Here is a 17248-nt window from a genome sequence, read left to right as displayed (position 1 = left end):
ATATAAAAAGTACTCTGTTTAGTCATTGCATTATTTTTTTTTAGATTTTTTTTTATCCCACCTTTATTATTTTTATAAATAACTCAAGGTGGTGAACATACCTAACACTCCTTCCTCCTATTTTCCCCACAACAACAACCCCGTGAGGTGAGTTGGGCTGAGAGTGACTGGCCCAAAGTCACCCAGCCAGCTTTCATGTCTAATAATAACAAAAACAATAATAATAGCGAAGGACTTGATAGGTGTATAAAAATGCCAAATCCAGTCTAAATATCTGGCTGACTGTGCAATCAACAATAATATATTAATATATAATAATAATGCCTATTATTGTTACATAAGGGATCTTCTTTCCAGGAATTCAATTTGGAATTGTTTTAAATGATGAGATAGTGGATAGAAATATTAATAAATAAATAAAACTCCGCTTTTGTTCATTTAAGAAAGGGACAGTACAAAAGTTCTACAAATAGGACAAATAACCCTATTCCCCAAACACTGTTCATCTTAATATTTGGCTATCTTGTGGTTTATAGAAGCAAAAGATTCAATACCAGCCAACTAACTAGCTGCACATGAGTAATTATCTAACTGATGAGGAATTCTATATCCACTGCTGAAATTCAGTCAAAAATTCATGCTATTCTTATACAAATATACCAAAAGTATGTTGGCTCTATTTTTATATGTACATTCTTAAACTAATTGCAATCCACAGGAAGCTTGGTATAACTACAAATTTAGCTTATATTTTTTAGAATGCTGAAAAACACGTTTGTATTCTTTTTATAACATGCCTCATGATCAGAATAAGATTTAACTTACTGGTTCACATGAAGAGAACCTTGTTTTTTCATCTCTTTATGAAGATTCACTATTTATTAAAATCACTTTACAAATCATACCATTGAAAGGGGGCATTTAAACTGTCAAATCCAGCCCCAATGGGGTACTAGGATCCAAATTAAAACATTGCTGGTGGATAACTATCCAACTCAGCTTGAACACACCCAATGAATTGGAGCTCACCACCTCCATTAGTAGTTGGTTCTACTATCAACCGCTCTTAGGAATCTTTAGGAATCTTTTCCTAATATTCAGTCAAAATTAGCTTTCCTGTATTTTAAATCCATTATTTCATGTCCTGCATTCTGCAGTGACAGAACAAGTCTCGAGCTTCTTCTGTGTGACATTCCTTCAGATATTTGAAGGTATTACTTTTCATAATTTGGAAACTATACTAATGTTAAGTCAGCTTAAAATTTCATTTGCCTTTTTTCAGCAACATCCACTGACTCATCTGTACTAAGTACTTGTTTACAAGTAAAAGCTTTGTCATGATAAAGCCTTGATTGAAATACTTTTTTTTCCCACTGCAGGGAGATTCCATGGAACTGGAAATCTGGTGTTTAGAAATGAATGAAAAGTAAGTGACAGTTTAAAGTATTTTCATTCTTACCTTTAGTGAAAAAATCTATCAGAAATGCTTACACCAATAACAAACAGGACAGTACCTGACCCTAGGATGCTTGGAACCTAAAAGATATGATATGAAAGAAAGGAGAAGTGAGAAGAAAACAATAGAAAAAACTCAGCTACCAGTTTTAAAGCTATAATGTTATCTTTTGAGCTCACAACTCTTCCAAAAAGTCAGTAGAACCAGCTTCAAGTTTGAAGTGTTTGAAATGTTGTAGCAGAAGTCGCAAAGCATTTTACAAGTGCTTAAATGTTTCCTGGTATTTGCACATTTTCAAACATTGTGTCTTAAAGGGCGTTTGACTTTGACTGTTTGCTAGGCAATTTCTAAATTGATAAAAGTATCATGCATAATTACCCTAAAACTAAGGCCTTCAGTGTGGTAGCAAGGGTGCTTATGTGTCTGCAGATGCTTCTTTTGGTGCCCTGCTTTTTACATTTTAGAAAAAAAAACTTTCAGTTAAAAAATGGCAAGTTGGCATACTGAAGGTCAAAGTGCCAATCTCTTGGAACATCTTTATTTTCAAGAATGTCTAAAGAGCTTAAATAAGCTCAGTAAGCTTTCTTTTTTTATATAATAATTTTATTAAGCATTACAATTATAAAGATAAAAGCTAGTACAAACTACAAAAAATAAAATAGAAAAAAATAGAAAGTGCAGAAAAAAAAGAAAAAATAGAAAGGAAAGAAAAAATAAGAATCTAGCAAAGAAATTATATATATATGAGAAAAAGTGACTTCGCCCTTCATCACAACAAGTATAAACAATTTTAACAACTTAATCATCTTCTCTTAAAATACAACAAATGATCTCTTCATCCCGTATCTCATCTCTTATCTATAAACAGATCCTTAAAACCTCATTGTTCAGTCCTGGTCAGCAAAGCAAAAGTCCATTAAGGGCTACCAGAAATGACAATATATCTATTTTAACTTTGATCAAATAAACCCACTTTATATTCCTTTCTTTTACTTTTAACAATCTTAATCTTTAATCCAAATAATGTCCTAGAGCTTGTTTTCTTTTCATTTTTTCTTTATCACCTCTCACAAAATCCCTCAGAAGTTTAACAGGTCTCTTTTGTAAATCCAATATAGGAAAATTATCCAAGTCATTCTTCTGGTTTGCCATTTGTATACCCCTTTTAATTATTAAAACATTAGCCGGTTTCATTTGTATATCTGGTGTAACATCTTTTTCCATATCGTTCTTGTAGCTTGTCATTTTTAAATCCATTTTCAGATCATCTCAGTCTTATCCAGTAAAACTTGTTCCTCTTCCTTAACATCTGAACACAGTCTATAATGGCAAACACTTCTAAGATTAACTTCTAGGTCCATTGTTCAAAAATATCCTTCAATACATCCAATGTTAAGGTATTTTGCTCCATTCTGTGTTAGAAAGTCAAATTTAAGTGTTCTTCTCCTTTAATTGTAATCTTTAGTTCTTCTGGTTCCTTCTAGTGTCCAACATTCAAATTCCCATCTTATTAGGCTTTCTTTTAAGAATTCAAAACAACAGCATTTTCCCATGGGAAGAATTCTTATAATTAATTTCAAAATGTTATTTCAAATCCATCTGGATCCATAGTCTGTTTATAACTTTCCAAAATCAATATTCTAATCACCCTTTTGCTGTTCATTCAAAAAAAGATTTTTTTCAAATGTCCTTAAACTTAAAACTTCTTTCACTAAAGATTAAAGGAAACTCACCCAGTGCATACAGTTAGTTCTAGAGTTACAACCGCTCGTTCAGTGACCGTTGGATGTTACAAAGGTGATGAACAAAGGGACTTATGATAGATCCTTGAAGTTCCAGCCATTGCAGTGCCCCCACAATTACTTGAACAAAATTCGGGTGTCTGGCAACCAACTCGCACTTATGACCAGTTTCAGCATCCCGCAGACACATGTTCGCTATTTGTGCCCTTCCCTGTTGGCTTTCCTCAAGCTAAGTCAATGGGAAGGTGGCAAAGGAGGTTGCAACTCACTGGGGTATCTCTCCCCCCCGGCCTTTCTTCACTCACACACATCATGCCCTTCTTCCCCCCTTCACTTGCACGCACACACAGATGTACCCCATACCCTCCTTCCTTGGCTTCCCTGTGATTGCACACTCCTGCACTCTCTTTCCTCAGTCTCCCTGCACTCGCATGCATGCACTCCCATGCTCTCTTTCCAAAGCCTCCCTGTGACTGCACACATCCTGCGCTTTGTTTCCTCAGCCTCCCTGCACTCGCATGCATGCACTCCTATGCCCTCTTTCCATGGCCTCCCTGCAATCGCATGCACTCCATGTCCTCTTTCCTCGGCCTTCCTGCAGTCACACACATGGACACATGTCCCCCATGCCCTCTTTCCCCAGCCTCCCTGAGAGGAGTTCTTGTGGGTGATCCAGACATCCCCTTTATCTGGAGATAAAGCTTCTCTTAACTGCTGCAGCCTTTGGTTTTGCAAAAATGGAGCCGTCCTCAATCCGCCATTACTCTCCCAGAAATCCATTCTAGCCACCAATCTCGACACAGTGCTGTCTCCACTAGAGACATCTAGTTTGCCATGAATCCTCACCACAAGTCCAGTAAGCTTTCTTAGAAACTAAAAATAATAGGTGCTTCCAGCCCTCCAGAAGGACAAAGATGGAAATGGGGAATGGGTGCAAGGGGTGAGGGCTAGAGATGGTGGCAGGTAGCACTGGGGTGTTTTAAGTCTGACTAAGTCTTTCATGGCAGCTATTTTGCACAGACATTTTTCTAAAGCTCCCACAGCCTATTCTGAATTGTCCAATTAAAAATATTTTCAAATGTCAGATAGCTAGACAGAAATCTATTCATTTCATAATTGTCTTCTCTTTCCATTAAATAGAGTTATGTAATGCAAAAATCTATGGGATTTAGATGAACCTGTTATCATCAATGGGCTTCATTTAATTCCAGAATAGTATGTTTATAGGTATAGTAATCAGTTAATATTGCATTCCTGTCCAAAAAATGAATATAGAATGAAACTTCATTTTAGCAATATGGAATGAAACTTCATTTTTAACTTTAAAATGAAGTTTCTGTTCTAATGAAAATACAGGTAGTCCTCATTTAGCGGCTGCCTCGTTTAGCAACCATTCGCAGTTACAACAGTGATGAAAAATAGTGTTACGACCAATCCTTGCTTTTACGATCTTTGCAGGTCTGTAAAGCAAAGGAAAGCTGAAGTAAAATCATAAGCACAGTCGCAGTTTCAGTGACCACTTCGCTTAATGACTGAGCTGCCAGTCCCAATTGTGGTCACTAAATGAGGACTACCTGTATGTCATTGCAGAAACTTATCTTATTTGGGTGATAATGTCATTAAGCAATTGATGCAAATTACATCATTTGCATCAACATGACATTTATGTGATCACAAACAAAACAAAACAAAACCACAAATGATGGAAATTGCCCTGAAAATTTGGTCCATTACATGTGAAGTTCATTGAGTTGGGGTTTGATAAATCATGGTTTCACTGTATTAGAAAACAAGAAATGCTTTGTTTTTTGGTGCCTCCAGATTAAAAAAAACAGATTCCCATGATTATATATCCTATTCTAATTTACAAATATTGTGGAAGAAACTGTTTTATGTACTGTATTCTGTATCAAGCAAATACAGTGGGGCAAAAAAGTATTTAGTCAGCCACCAATTGTGCAAGTTCTCCCACTTAAAAAGATGAGAGAGGCCTGTAATTTTCATCATAGGTATACCTCAACTATGAGAGACAAAATGGGGGAAAAAATCCAGAAAATCACATTGTCTGATTTTTAAAGAATTTATTTGCAAATCATGGTGGAAAATAAGTATTTGGTCACCTACAAACAAGCAAGATGTCTGGCTCTCACAGACCTGTAACTACTTCTTTAAGAGGCTCCTCTGTCCTCCACTCATTACCTGTAGTAATGGCACCTGTTTGACCTTGTTATCAGTATAAAAGACACCTGTCCACAACCTCAAACAGTCACACTCCAAACTCCAGGACCAAAGAGGTGTTGAAGGACACCAGAAACAAAATTGTAGACCTGCACCAGGCTGGGAAGACTGAATCTGCAATAGGCAAGCAGCTTGGTGTGAAGAAATCAACTGTGGGAGCAATAATTAGAAAATGGAAGACATACAAGACCACTGATAATCTCCCTCGATCTGGGGCTCCATGCAAGATCTCACCCTGTGGGGTCAAAATGATCACAAGAACGGTGAGCAAAAATCCCAGAACCACACGGGGGGACCTAGTGAATGACCTGCAGAGAGCTGGGACCAAAGTAACAAAGGCTACCATCAGTAACACACTATGCTGCCAGGGACTCAAATCCTCCAGTGCCAGACATGTCCCCCTGCTTAAGCCAGTACATGTCCGGGCCTGTCTGAAGTTTGCTAGAGAGCATTTGGATGATCCAGAAGAGGATTGGGAGAATGTCATATGGTCAGATGAAACCAAAGTAGAACATTTTGGTCTAAACTCAACTGTGGTGTTTGGAGGAGAGAGAATGCTGAGTTGCATCCAAAGAACACCATACCTACTGTGAAGCATGGGGGTGGAAACATCATGCTTTGGGGCTGTTTTTCTGCAAAGGGACCAGGACGACTGATCCGTGTAAAGGAAAGAATGAATGGGGCCATGTATCGTGAGATTTTGAGTGAACACCTCCTTCCATCAGTCAGGGCATTGAAGATGAAATGTGGCTGGGTCTTTCAGCATGACAGTGATCCCAAACACACCGCCCGGGCAATGAAGGAGTGGCTTCGTAAGAAGCATTTCAAGGTCCTGGAATGGCCTAGCCAGTCTCCAGATCTCAACCCATGGAAAACCTTTGGAGGGAGTTGAAAGTCCGTGTTGCCCAGCGACAGCCCCAAAACATCACTGCTCTAGAGGAGATCTGCATGGAGGAATGGGCCAAAATACCAGCAACAGTGTGTGAAAACCTTGTGAAGACTTACAGAAAACGTTTGACCTCTGTCATTGCCAACAAAGGATATATAACAAAGTATTGAGATGAACTTTTGATATTGACCAAATACTTATTTTCCACCATGATTTGCAAATAAATTCTTTAAAAATCAGACAATGTGATTTTCTGGATTTTTTCCCCCATTTTGTCTCTCATAGTTGAGGTATACCTATGATGAAAATTACAGGCCTCTCTCATCTTTTTAAGTGGGAGAACTTGCACAATTGCTGGCTGACTAAATACTTTTTTGCCCCACTGTATATGTTGTAACATGCATCCTTTTCTTTATTTATTTGATGGTATTCATGGTTTAATGCATTAATTAATGCTTAAATTATTGTTCCTTTCTGATATTTGAGAAGCAAACATCTACATTTGTATTAGAATTAAATAATTGGTGTGTTACACAGTCTCTAGATAGATTTATCTGATTTGAGCTCTGTAAAAGTATAATCTCACAGTTGCTTGTTTGTTTACAACAGTAATTCAATATTTCAAAGTTGCTTCATTTCAGAATGTATTAATTGTTGGGAATGTTGGATTAATTATTTTTGTGTATGCTTTTAGATGTGATAAAGAAACCAAAGTTTCCTACACTGTGTATAATAGGCTGTCTCTACTGCTGAAATCTTTGCTTGCTATAACAAGGGTGACACCAGCCTACAGGCTCTCAAGGAAACAAGGTCATGAGTATGTCATATTGTACAGGTAATACTGACTTTGATCATCCTCAGAATCAGAAAAAATAGAACTTCAAGTACATTCTACATTGTCTGTATTAAGTTTCATATTTCATGCTGTCACATTTCCATTATTTTTCTCCAGTCTCATATTCTTTAGCATGCTTCCATAGGTCTTCTAAAAGATTTAGTTAACGCTGAGTTTCCATCTTTTTTGAAGTTTTTAATTTCCTGTTAGTCTTATTTTTTAAAAAGTTACTAATGTGTAATTGACATTTTACTGCATTCTTCTAATGTCCATATAATTTATGAATATCTGTGGGTTTATAGCTATATTTTTCCTTGTGTTTCTTCCGTGTTTCATAACTTAGACAAAATATAGTTAACAAACCTGGGGTTTCATTTTGTTTCATTTCAAATTTCTCAATATTAAGAGGACAGTTGTTTTTGAACTTTGCAGTTTTGCTTCTTAATATTATTATTCATTACTATAATTCTATGTATTACTCATAAAACAAAAAAATGAACAAAAGCAGTTGCATAGTTTTCCCTCTTCTCTTTTCATCTTTATTGCAATGTTATAAAATCTCATTAGATAATTTTAACAAGCCATTGGGTGGGTTCCAGATTTCTTGTAAATATTTGGAAATTATTTTAGCAAATCTAAAGCACTTCATATTCCATGTATTTCTCAACAATTATGGGTTCAGATGTCCTATAATACTTCAGTTTCTTTCCTCTTTTTAGTTTTTTAAATCTATGTGGTCACTAGGAGTCGAGACAGCTTGATGGCAAATATTCAATCAATCAATGTTTAATTTACAAAGATATCAGAGATTCAGTTTATTTTTATTTTAGTGAATAAAAAAGTAAAATAACTACATTCCTTTACTAATTGGGATCCATGCTATTTTAAACAACCTTACATAAAATGATAGGAATAATAATTTAGTGTTTTGTCTGTGTCATGAATTCCACTGTTGCCAAGAGTACTAGTTATTGTATGGTTTCATAATTCCCTGTCCCATGCCCGTATATTGCTCTGTGCAAAAACCGTACAAATCACACTAATTACACTACACTACAAATGTCCATTAGGTAAACATTTTTTCTTAGGGAATAAGTTCTGCTCCACATTGTAGGAATTCACATATTTATAGTGAATTTCTCAGCTAATTTTGTATTTCTATTGTTTTGGAGGAAAGGGGCTGCAGGTTTGTTTGTTTGTTTATTTAGGTGCCATCCAATTCCAAATAGGTTATTAATCTATTAAGTACATTGGACTGCCTGGTTTATTTACTCTGAAAGCAATATTGGTTTATTTTAGTTCTCACTACTGTATTTTCTCCTCCATGATTTTCTGATAAACAAATGAGGAATATAAATTTAATACTACAGGATCTAGCATGTGCAGACCCAGATATAAGTCCACCCTTAACTGTGAAAGTCACTTGGTGTCTTTGTGCTGTAAGCTACGTTCAATGTAATGCTAATTGTTGTAGAAGTAATACTAATGATAATTGAGAATGGAATAATTTTGAAATCACCTATTTACCCTATTTCCAACTACAAGCTCATAGGTCTGTTGGACTCCAAATGTATACTGCTGAGTTTTGTTATTTATTTCATTTGTTAAAAACAGTTAGAATTTAAAAGAAGGGTATATTAATTAAAGCTGAATATCGCTGATTTCAATTAATCCAATCTTAATGTTAGTGATTTCATGGCTTGGAATAAGTAACTGGCTGAGAATCTAGTTTAAACTTCCAGTTTAAAACTGAAATGTATTAATATGGGGAAGCTTTTTGAAGTCTAAAGGGCAAATAAATCTGTAATAGTCTGACTAGGGTACTATTGGGCAACTGTATTTAGGAATTTTCTAGTTAGTCTGCTGCACCTATTGCCAGTTGCCTAGTCCAACTAATAAAATATTATTAGAAGCATATTTCCAAAACACATGTGTATTTAATGAATGGCCTCAGTAAAACTGCAGTCTCAGACAGAATACATAGTGTGTTCTCTAACATTTAAGAAGTACCTCTTTTGTCAGCATCAGCATTTCTATAAACCCTGACGTCTCATGATCTGGCTGGGCCCTAATTTCTCATGTCACTCTCAAATTTAATTGGTTGCTACTACTTTGCATTTTCATTGGCTATTGTCTATGTCCTAGGGCCTATCAGTTAAAACTGACAATATACGGATGGGGTTTTAGACTAAAACCTTACTACAGTAATTTACTTGATCTTATATTTCTTTTGATTTTTTTTGGGGGGGGGATCTAAATTCTGTGCCAATAATCAAATCATATGTTCTGCTTTTGGCACCTAAGAATTTGCCTAGTAATAGCAATAACAGTTCTTATTACAATTATTTGTGCTAGTTTTAAAAATTATAGTAAATTCTAACAAGTTTTACAATCTTCCATGGAAAACAGATGGGGTGGAATAAACAAAGGTAAATGTCCTGGTTTTAATTTTGAAAAACTGAAGATGCGTTTCTGCATTTAGTCTTAAGAGTAGGTTCTCACAGTGTATAATGTCTCTGTGATCTACTGCCCACCATACTTTTCTCAGTTGGTATATCTCATACCAACTTTTATTTGCAAAAATAAAAATATTTCAACTGAATGGAGTGAGAATCCCAGTGTGGATTACTTAAAGCTATCTTTGGTTCTGACCATGGCTCCTCAAAGTAAGATTTTCAGGTCAATTTAAAGCAGTCTTTGATTCAAGTCATGGTTCCAGGCAATGCTTTCTTTCCAAAGCTAGTCCAGTTCAAGCTTTGTTTAAATTCAGGTTGTGATGCATGCTTAAAGCACAAATTTGATTCTTGTTTCTTTTGATCCAGACCTCAGTACATCTTATTGTTATCCTATGTTCCTTGTTCACAGAACATCAAAAAATTGACCAGATTAAGGATTGTAAGCTTGCTGTACATTCAAAATGAAAAATCAAATTTAAATCTATGTCTTATACCCTGAAAGAAAATATTTAACATGAATAATTTCTATCTCTATTCATCTGTTGCAGGGTATACTTTGGAGAAGTGCAGCTGAATGGCTTGGGAGAAGGTATGACTGGGTATCAGAAATATGTAGACCTAGGCATTTTGACTGTTGACAGACTGTAGAAAATAAAAATGAAGAATTATAGAATAACTAATTCACATGTTTGCAAAAGATAGATGCATAGATAGATGGATGTTTGAGATTTATAATAAATTGTTGAAGAGATGAAACTAAGATCTAGGATTCAACTAAAGAATATATTCATTTGACTTTTGTCAATAGGAGAACTAATAGGAGAATTTTGCAGCAATCTCTTTTGAGTATATCATAAATATAATAATAAATGATTTTTATGGTAAACTGTTTAATCACAAAGTATCCTCTCTCAAAAAGTAAACTGGGGAGGTTAAAAGAAAAGTAACTTCTTAAGGACTTGGCTAAGTACAAGGTAGTGGTAATGACCGGGTTTCCAAATAACAAGCTTGTTCTTTCAGACCTGGAGTTTTCTGTTCCAGTTCCCATTTCAGGTAGGGTCTAGAGATATGCTTGTCACCATACTAGTCTCCTGTAAACAAAATTGCATTAAAATCAAAAATTAGGTGGAGCAATAGAGTCTGGTGAGCACAAAGGGTGGTCTGCATGGACATCGTCTTGGGGACTTGAGTTTTATTCAGCCAAGAATACACTCATAGCAAATCAGCTTTTACCTCTGTGGTTGACAGTTATTGACATAAAGAGTAGTTGGGACATTGACCATTTCTCTTCTGCCTGTGTAGGATTTCAGACAGTCCGAGTTGGGACAGTTGGTACTCCACTAGGCACAATCACTTTGTCATGTGCCTACAGAATCAACCTAGCATTCATGTCTACCAGGTGAGGACTTCATAGTCAAACTAAATAATCTCTTCGAGGATACCCTTCTTTAACCTGAGTTTCTTGGATTTGGCAGATTGATATTATTTGGTAGTTCTGAGTTTTGAGCAAGTTTCTTGTTCATGTGTGGAGTTGCAGGGTTGAATTGTGGTGATGCTCTGCTCCCCATAAATTTACACAAAAGAGCAGTATGGCTGTCAGAACAAGTTGTAAAATAGAAAAAGTAGTCCTATGAATAATACAATTTGCTTATTACTTATTGCCTTGCAGGCAGTTTGAGAGGACCCCACCTATCATGGGGATTATCATTGATCACTTTGTGGACCGTCCCTATCCCAGCTCCTCACCCATGCATCCCTGCAATTACAGGTGAGGAAAGAGGAATCATGAATAGGTGAAGGAAATTATTCCAGGTATAGAGGCTTTACATCATGCATTGCTGGGTAGAGAAAATTATGTGAGTCTTGCTCACTACTTTATTTGAAGTGCAGTTTGCAGAAAAAGCCTGAATTTCTTACACTATTAGAAGTGTATAGAATATGAGAAGATTCTAAGTCGCATTCATTTCAGTTCACACAGTAGTTAGTGAAAAATCTCCTTGGGATTGTAGATATTTTTCCTGAGAAAAGTGCAGAATGAAAATACTTTGTTGCTTTGCCAAACAACTTGGCACTTGTTTTACAAGTTTCTCTTTTAATGTTTGTACAATAGTATAAGAAAGCATGCATGATTCAAAATATTTTTTGAAACACTTCTATTTTTTTAAAACTTTTCCTATCTTAATATTTTCTTCAAAGGCCAAAACAATAGCAAAGTATTTAGAAATGTCTTTTGTGATTCTCTGGAACTATATTTTGTACAACTAATAGCATTGAAATTAATTTATCAGTAGAACCTTCCTTCTAAAAAACAAAACATCTAGGTGGAAGATAAAGAAATGTTTCATTCTTTTCCAGGGAAAATTTCTGAACAAATAAAATCCAAAATTATTAAATCCACCCTAGTAGTTCCGCTCTTTGAAGGCAAGAGTGAGCTCTGTCATAATTCTCCTTTCAACTCCACCCAAAAGTTCTAGTTCCCTGTCTGCAGTGTTTATATCAATAGAGCCTTTGCATAACTAATATTAAACATTTCCATTTTAAAAATGTATCTTACGATTTTGTTACAGAACAGCAGGTGAAGAAAATGCAGTGACATATCCATCAGTGGAAGATTCTCAAGAAGTATGCACAACCTCTTTCTCTACTTCTCCACCATCCCAGGTAAGTTGCTTTTCGGAATCAATTTAGAAGTTTCCAAGTGTGTCTCTTTTAGATTGTTGTACAGTCATATTTTGCTGATAGCAAAAATGTTTGCTAAACATTTTTGCAATCTGTAAATATATACAGAAGTAAAGAGTATCACAACTAAATGGTGCTGGACATTGATCAGATTACACTTCTCTGTGCATATATTTCACCATTGCCAAGAAGTTGTATTTTTATTAATAAGAGTAGGGCATAAATATATAGAAAAAAAATTAGGTCCAGTTCAATCTTGATGACATTCTACTGATGATTATATATATATATATATATAGTCTAACCTTTTTATCCATCTGGAATTTTCAGATTTTTAAAAATTCTATACTTACATAGATTGGCAGATATTCTTCTACTTTGCTTTTAAAACTCTTTCCGCACTCAAGCCAATGGCCATACAGAACAGTTGGATTAAAGATCGTGACACAAGATTTAGTTTTAAAACCCAATGCAATAAGAACATCCTGGCATGGAAATAAGTTTCAGTTGCAGATCTTCTCTATTGGCAATATCAGTGGATGCTGCTGGGACCAGAAGAAAGTTAGGCTGCTTATATAATCACTTTTTAACTTTAGGAAAAGTATATTCTGCTGAATATGAGCCTAGAGCTGATTTCTTCATCCCCACTTCCCCAGCTTACTGTCCAATTTCAATTCATACCTGATTTGGAGCATTCTTGAGATCTTTTTCAAGAAGTTCTGAATCTAGTGTTGCCATTATCTTAATTATGTTTAGTATGAAAAGACATGGCTTCTGGCAAGGCAGCACAGTTACAAGATTTGTGATCAAAAACATTCCTCCCCTGTCTTATGTGTCCACTTTAAACTGAAAAGCAGAAACCCCACCCATTTGTACTTGTGTCTTTATGTTGGATGTAAATATATAAGGGTTTGTATCATGATTTCACGACACATTTCATCCTTTCCCCACTCCATCCCCTCCACATATGCCTATGTCTCCTGTCTTCATTGGATTTTCATTAAACTGGCACAAGTCTTTAAGCTAATGCAGATAGAGGTGGTTGTGGTCATAGAAATATTTGATGGCTTTGACTGAATTGATCTTTATGTAGTTTCCTCCTCTCAGTTGTTACCAATAACCATTTGACCTAATTATTAGAAGGCCAATACATTTGCAACAACGTCTAATTTTTTTTTTTTTTTTGCCTGATCTAAAGTGAATTCTCCAATGCAACATATAATTAGAAAGAGATTAATCTGGAAAATATAGCAGTTTCCCTGAAATGTTAAACCTTCTACAAATCAGGCAGTGCTCTACAGTTCTGTACATGAACATTTCTAATATCTGTCTGGACATAATATTCAATTCATCAAAATCTTTTCAGTTTTTCTTTCTGAAGTCCTTTTCTTTCTCTTCCTTTTGTGTTTTCTTTTGTGTGTCCTTGTCTTTGTAGTGTGTATTTACTGTCACTAAAGCACATTTTCAGACCCCTCCTCCTGTGGTGATGGATACCTTGAAGGGCCCTGTGATGGGGCTGGCCTTTTCACATCAAGTGAGTTAATTTTGGAAAATGTATGTGGCCAAAAACATTTTAAAACCTAAAAGAAACATGACAAAGTGTTTTTGCAGTAACCAGTAAATACTTTTGCTTTGACTTGATCTTGGTGAGACCAGCTGGCCTAAAATGAAGCAGGCCTTTAGGTTTGTCCTACTTACAAGGTTGGCATCATCTATTCAGTTCCTGAATACGTTTTCAAAAACAAAATGAAGAAAAAATCATATTGAAAGTCAGTGCATTTATAGTTTTATTACTGAGCAAGATACTTGTAAGGATTCCTGAGTTCATGGGTTAAAGCAAAGTTTTAGAGATTTTGGGGAAAAAAATCTTGTAATAGTCTATTGAGCTGGCAAGGGTGCAACAAATAAATAGACAAGATTCCTTTTGTCACAGCCACGCATACTGTTTTTCTTTCTTCTATTCCAAAAAGAGGAAAATAGATGCTAAGAATTTATTGAGAGTTTTAATATATGAGGTTTTATTTGAAATTTTGTTGCTTGGTCTGGGAAAAAAGGATAGATGAGGGAAAAGTAGGACCATGCAAGGAAGAGGAATTGCCTGGGGCTAAGAAGATCTATTTATAATAATTCCAGTCACAATAAAGGCGAAGTATTTTCTGCCTTAATGATAGTATAAGGAAACAGTCTGGTTGTGCAGATGATCCTTGCTGATCATATTCCTTGGCAAAGCAAATGCTACAGAGGAAAAATTGTCATCTTCAGTGCCGCCTTGAGTTGACCAAATAAAAAAAAAAAGTGGGATAAAAAATATAATAATAATAATAATTTCATTTTCTCCAATATTTGACAAAAATAAATGGATAAACTTTATTATATACCCAGCAGATCATTTTCAGGGGATCTCATAGCCTGAATTTGTACCATGTTGATTTTTATCAACATATATCAATCAAGTATATGTATTCCTATATAATCCAGTACACCTCACACATTTTTATACTCTAAATGTGTTGGTGAGCAACTTCCTATTCCTATGTGCAGTCTTTTTTTTCATTTCAGAATTCAGTGAACTTTATGGCTAGGGTACAGTGGCCCTACATGGAAAATTCCCGTAGAATTCAGTAGAAATCTTCTGTGCCCATTTGCCCTGCCTACATGTGCATTTGGGTTTGGGCACCAATTAAACAAAAAGCAGGGAATGAAAATGAGAAATGTGGAAATGCTCACATATTTCCACAGAGCTCCCCCTTTCTATGACATCAATATTCTTTCATGTGGACACAAAAATAGGATAAACTGTCTTTGTTGAAATCTATATGCCTTCATATATAGGTGTTCAGGTGTGCTCAGACTTACCAGCCCTGCTGCATTTATCATGTGCAGCATAATAATTCCAAAAAACAGAATCATAACAATCAAATGGGCACATCTGTCAAGCAATTCTTTGGTATAAATTCTACACACAATTGAAAATTACAGATATACCCATTCCATAATATCCAACTAAACAGTAGGAAATTGCTTCTTGCTTGTTTGTTTTTCTACCCATCATTCTTAGACATGCTTATCCTCTTTGGCTCTGTACTGAAAGCTGTTATAATGTGTGTTGGTTAATAACCTGTAACCCTGGAATATTCAATGCATTAATGCAGTAGTTTTCATTGTCATTTTAAAATGTTGTAAAATTGTGTAATTATCAGAATCTATAAACATTTTTGTTACTTTTTGTTTTCAGTATTAATAAGCTAAAATGTAAACAAATTATACATTTATTTTAAAAGCTAGTGTAAGTGGGTTTTTTTAAAGTTACTTAAGTAACAAAGCCAAGAAAGTTTACTGAATTAGCTTGTATACTTAAAAAGGCACACAAAATCTCAGCTTCCATGATAGCTAAACAGATACATACACACATAAACATATATATCTATACCTTCACATTCTTCCTTTTCTCTTAGTGCAGCTACTACAGAGTCAGCTGATTAAGTAGCAAGACTGTAGCCTAGCCACTCTTCCTGCCCTATAGTCCTTCATTTGCAATTGAAGGAGATCAGGCTCTCCAAAAGTCAATGTTTGGCATGGCGTAGTGAACAGGCTTTGCCCTTCAGTCATCTTGAAGGCAACTTCCCTTTGGTGTTGGCCCCTACAAAGGCAGAAGTATTAAGGTAGGTTCTACCACAGTAATGGAAAAAAGCATTGATTAAATTGGGCAATTGACAGCCTTAGTGGTCTTTTATCACCACTGTATTTTCTCAGATGAAAACAACAGGTAGATATCACCAAAGACATGTAGGGAACAACAAAAGTGACTCACTATCAGCCAATAATCTGAATGTGCTCATTCTTAACCCAGTCAAATATTGTTGTTGTTGTTGTCATCATCATCATCATCATCATCTAAATAATTTATTAAACTTGGACATCTTGGATGTCATCTGCTGAAAGTTACTTATACCTAAGTCCTATGAAATTAGCACCAGGGATCAGGTTAGTACTTGGATGTCCTGCCATCAGGAAATCTCATGGCTGTAGGCTTGAATGGGTAGTTGAAAAGACATCTTGCAAAAAAAGCAGTGGCAAACCACCTTTGTATTAGTCTCTCCTACAATAAAAGTCTGATTCATTAATACAGGAATGAGACCTGTAGCCCTGCAGTTGATATTGAACACCAATTTCCGGAATAACTAACAGTTAGAGATTATAGGATTTACCATCCAACAATGTCCAAAAGTGTACAGGTTTCCTGTCATTTGCTTTAATAGTGCTAACTGGGATAATAGTACACTCATATATATAGAAAGAGAGAGAGAGAGAGAGAGTACACTCTCATATACACACACACACACACACATTTTCCTTAGCTAAGAAATCATGTGTACAATCCTCACAACAGGTTGTGTAGTGCAAAATATTATGCAAATTAGTGTATATATGTACATGTGAGAGTTTTAATTCCAGCCTTTACTTTTCATAGAATTGGAATATATGTACAGTACTCTGGATAGTCAAGAGTAAGAGATTTGATACAAACATAGCATCAGTTCTGTCCTCTGGCCCATCTTTTGTGGGTCTCCTAATTATTTTGATAGTTACAGTGAATTGAGATGTCTCAGAAATTAATTTTGGCTCTGACCTAGATTTCCCCACTGATGACTAGAATTTCTGCTTTGCAAACCTTGCATTCTGTAGTGAAATTCAAAATTCTGCTCAGGTTTTATACTTGTCAATGAGAGATAAAATGGTGCATGTGAACGATAATTATCAAACACTGTATTAATTCTTTTAGTAGACTTCTGTCAGAGCAACAGCTGTAGAGGCTTCTGTCGTTTTCAAATACCATTTCTTTGTTTAGAATGTTAATTACTGGATTGTAGCGCTCTTTATTTTATCTTTCAAACTGTATTAGGATCATTTCTATAATTTAGATCCTTGGAAATTGGCCCTTAATAACTGTGA

General features: G+C 35.4%; 1 protein-coding gene across 8 annotated transcripts in view; it reads left to right on the top strand.

The window, feature by feature from the left end:
* ATG13 (autophagy related 13) overlaps positions 1-17248 on the top strand; it is a 35852-nt gene that overhangs the window by 7532 nt on the left and 11072 nt on the right. For 3 of the 8 annotated variants that reach the window (XM_088145709.1, XM_007421765.4, XM_007421763.4), the window contains 7 exons: positions 1380-1426; positions 7020-7160; positions 10165-10205; positions 10919-11015; positions 11286-11384; positions 12184-12277; positions 13731-13829. In XM_088145709.1, the coding sequence (XP_088001835.1) occupies positions 1380-1426; positions 7020-7160; positions 10165-10205; positions 10919-11015; positions 11286-11384; positions 12184-12277; positions 13731-13829 (618 nt within the window). The remainder of the gene's footprint in view (positions 1-1379; positions 1427-7019; positions 7161-10164; positions 10206-10918; positions 11016-11285; positions 11385-12183; positions 12278-13730; positions 13830-17248) is intronic. The other 5 variants (XM_007421766.4, XM_088145707.1, XM_088145711.1 and 2 more) reach the window with 3 other exon arrangements.

This window comes from Python bivittatus, unplaced genomic scaffold (assembly GCF_059951505.1).
Source record: "Python bivittatus isolate LINGU-HERP-01145 unplaced genomic scaffold, Pbiv_v1 ctg000480_np1212, whole genome shotgun sequence".
Taxonomy (NCBI): Eukaryota; Metazoa; Chordata; class Lepidosauria; order Squamata; family Pythonidae; genus Python; species Python bivittatus.
The sequence above is the reverse complement of the archived record's forward strand: the minus strand, read 5'-3'. Positions and strand labels throughout refer to the sequence as shown.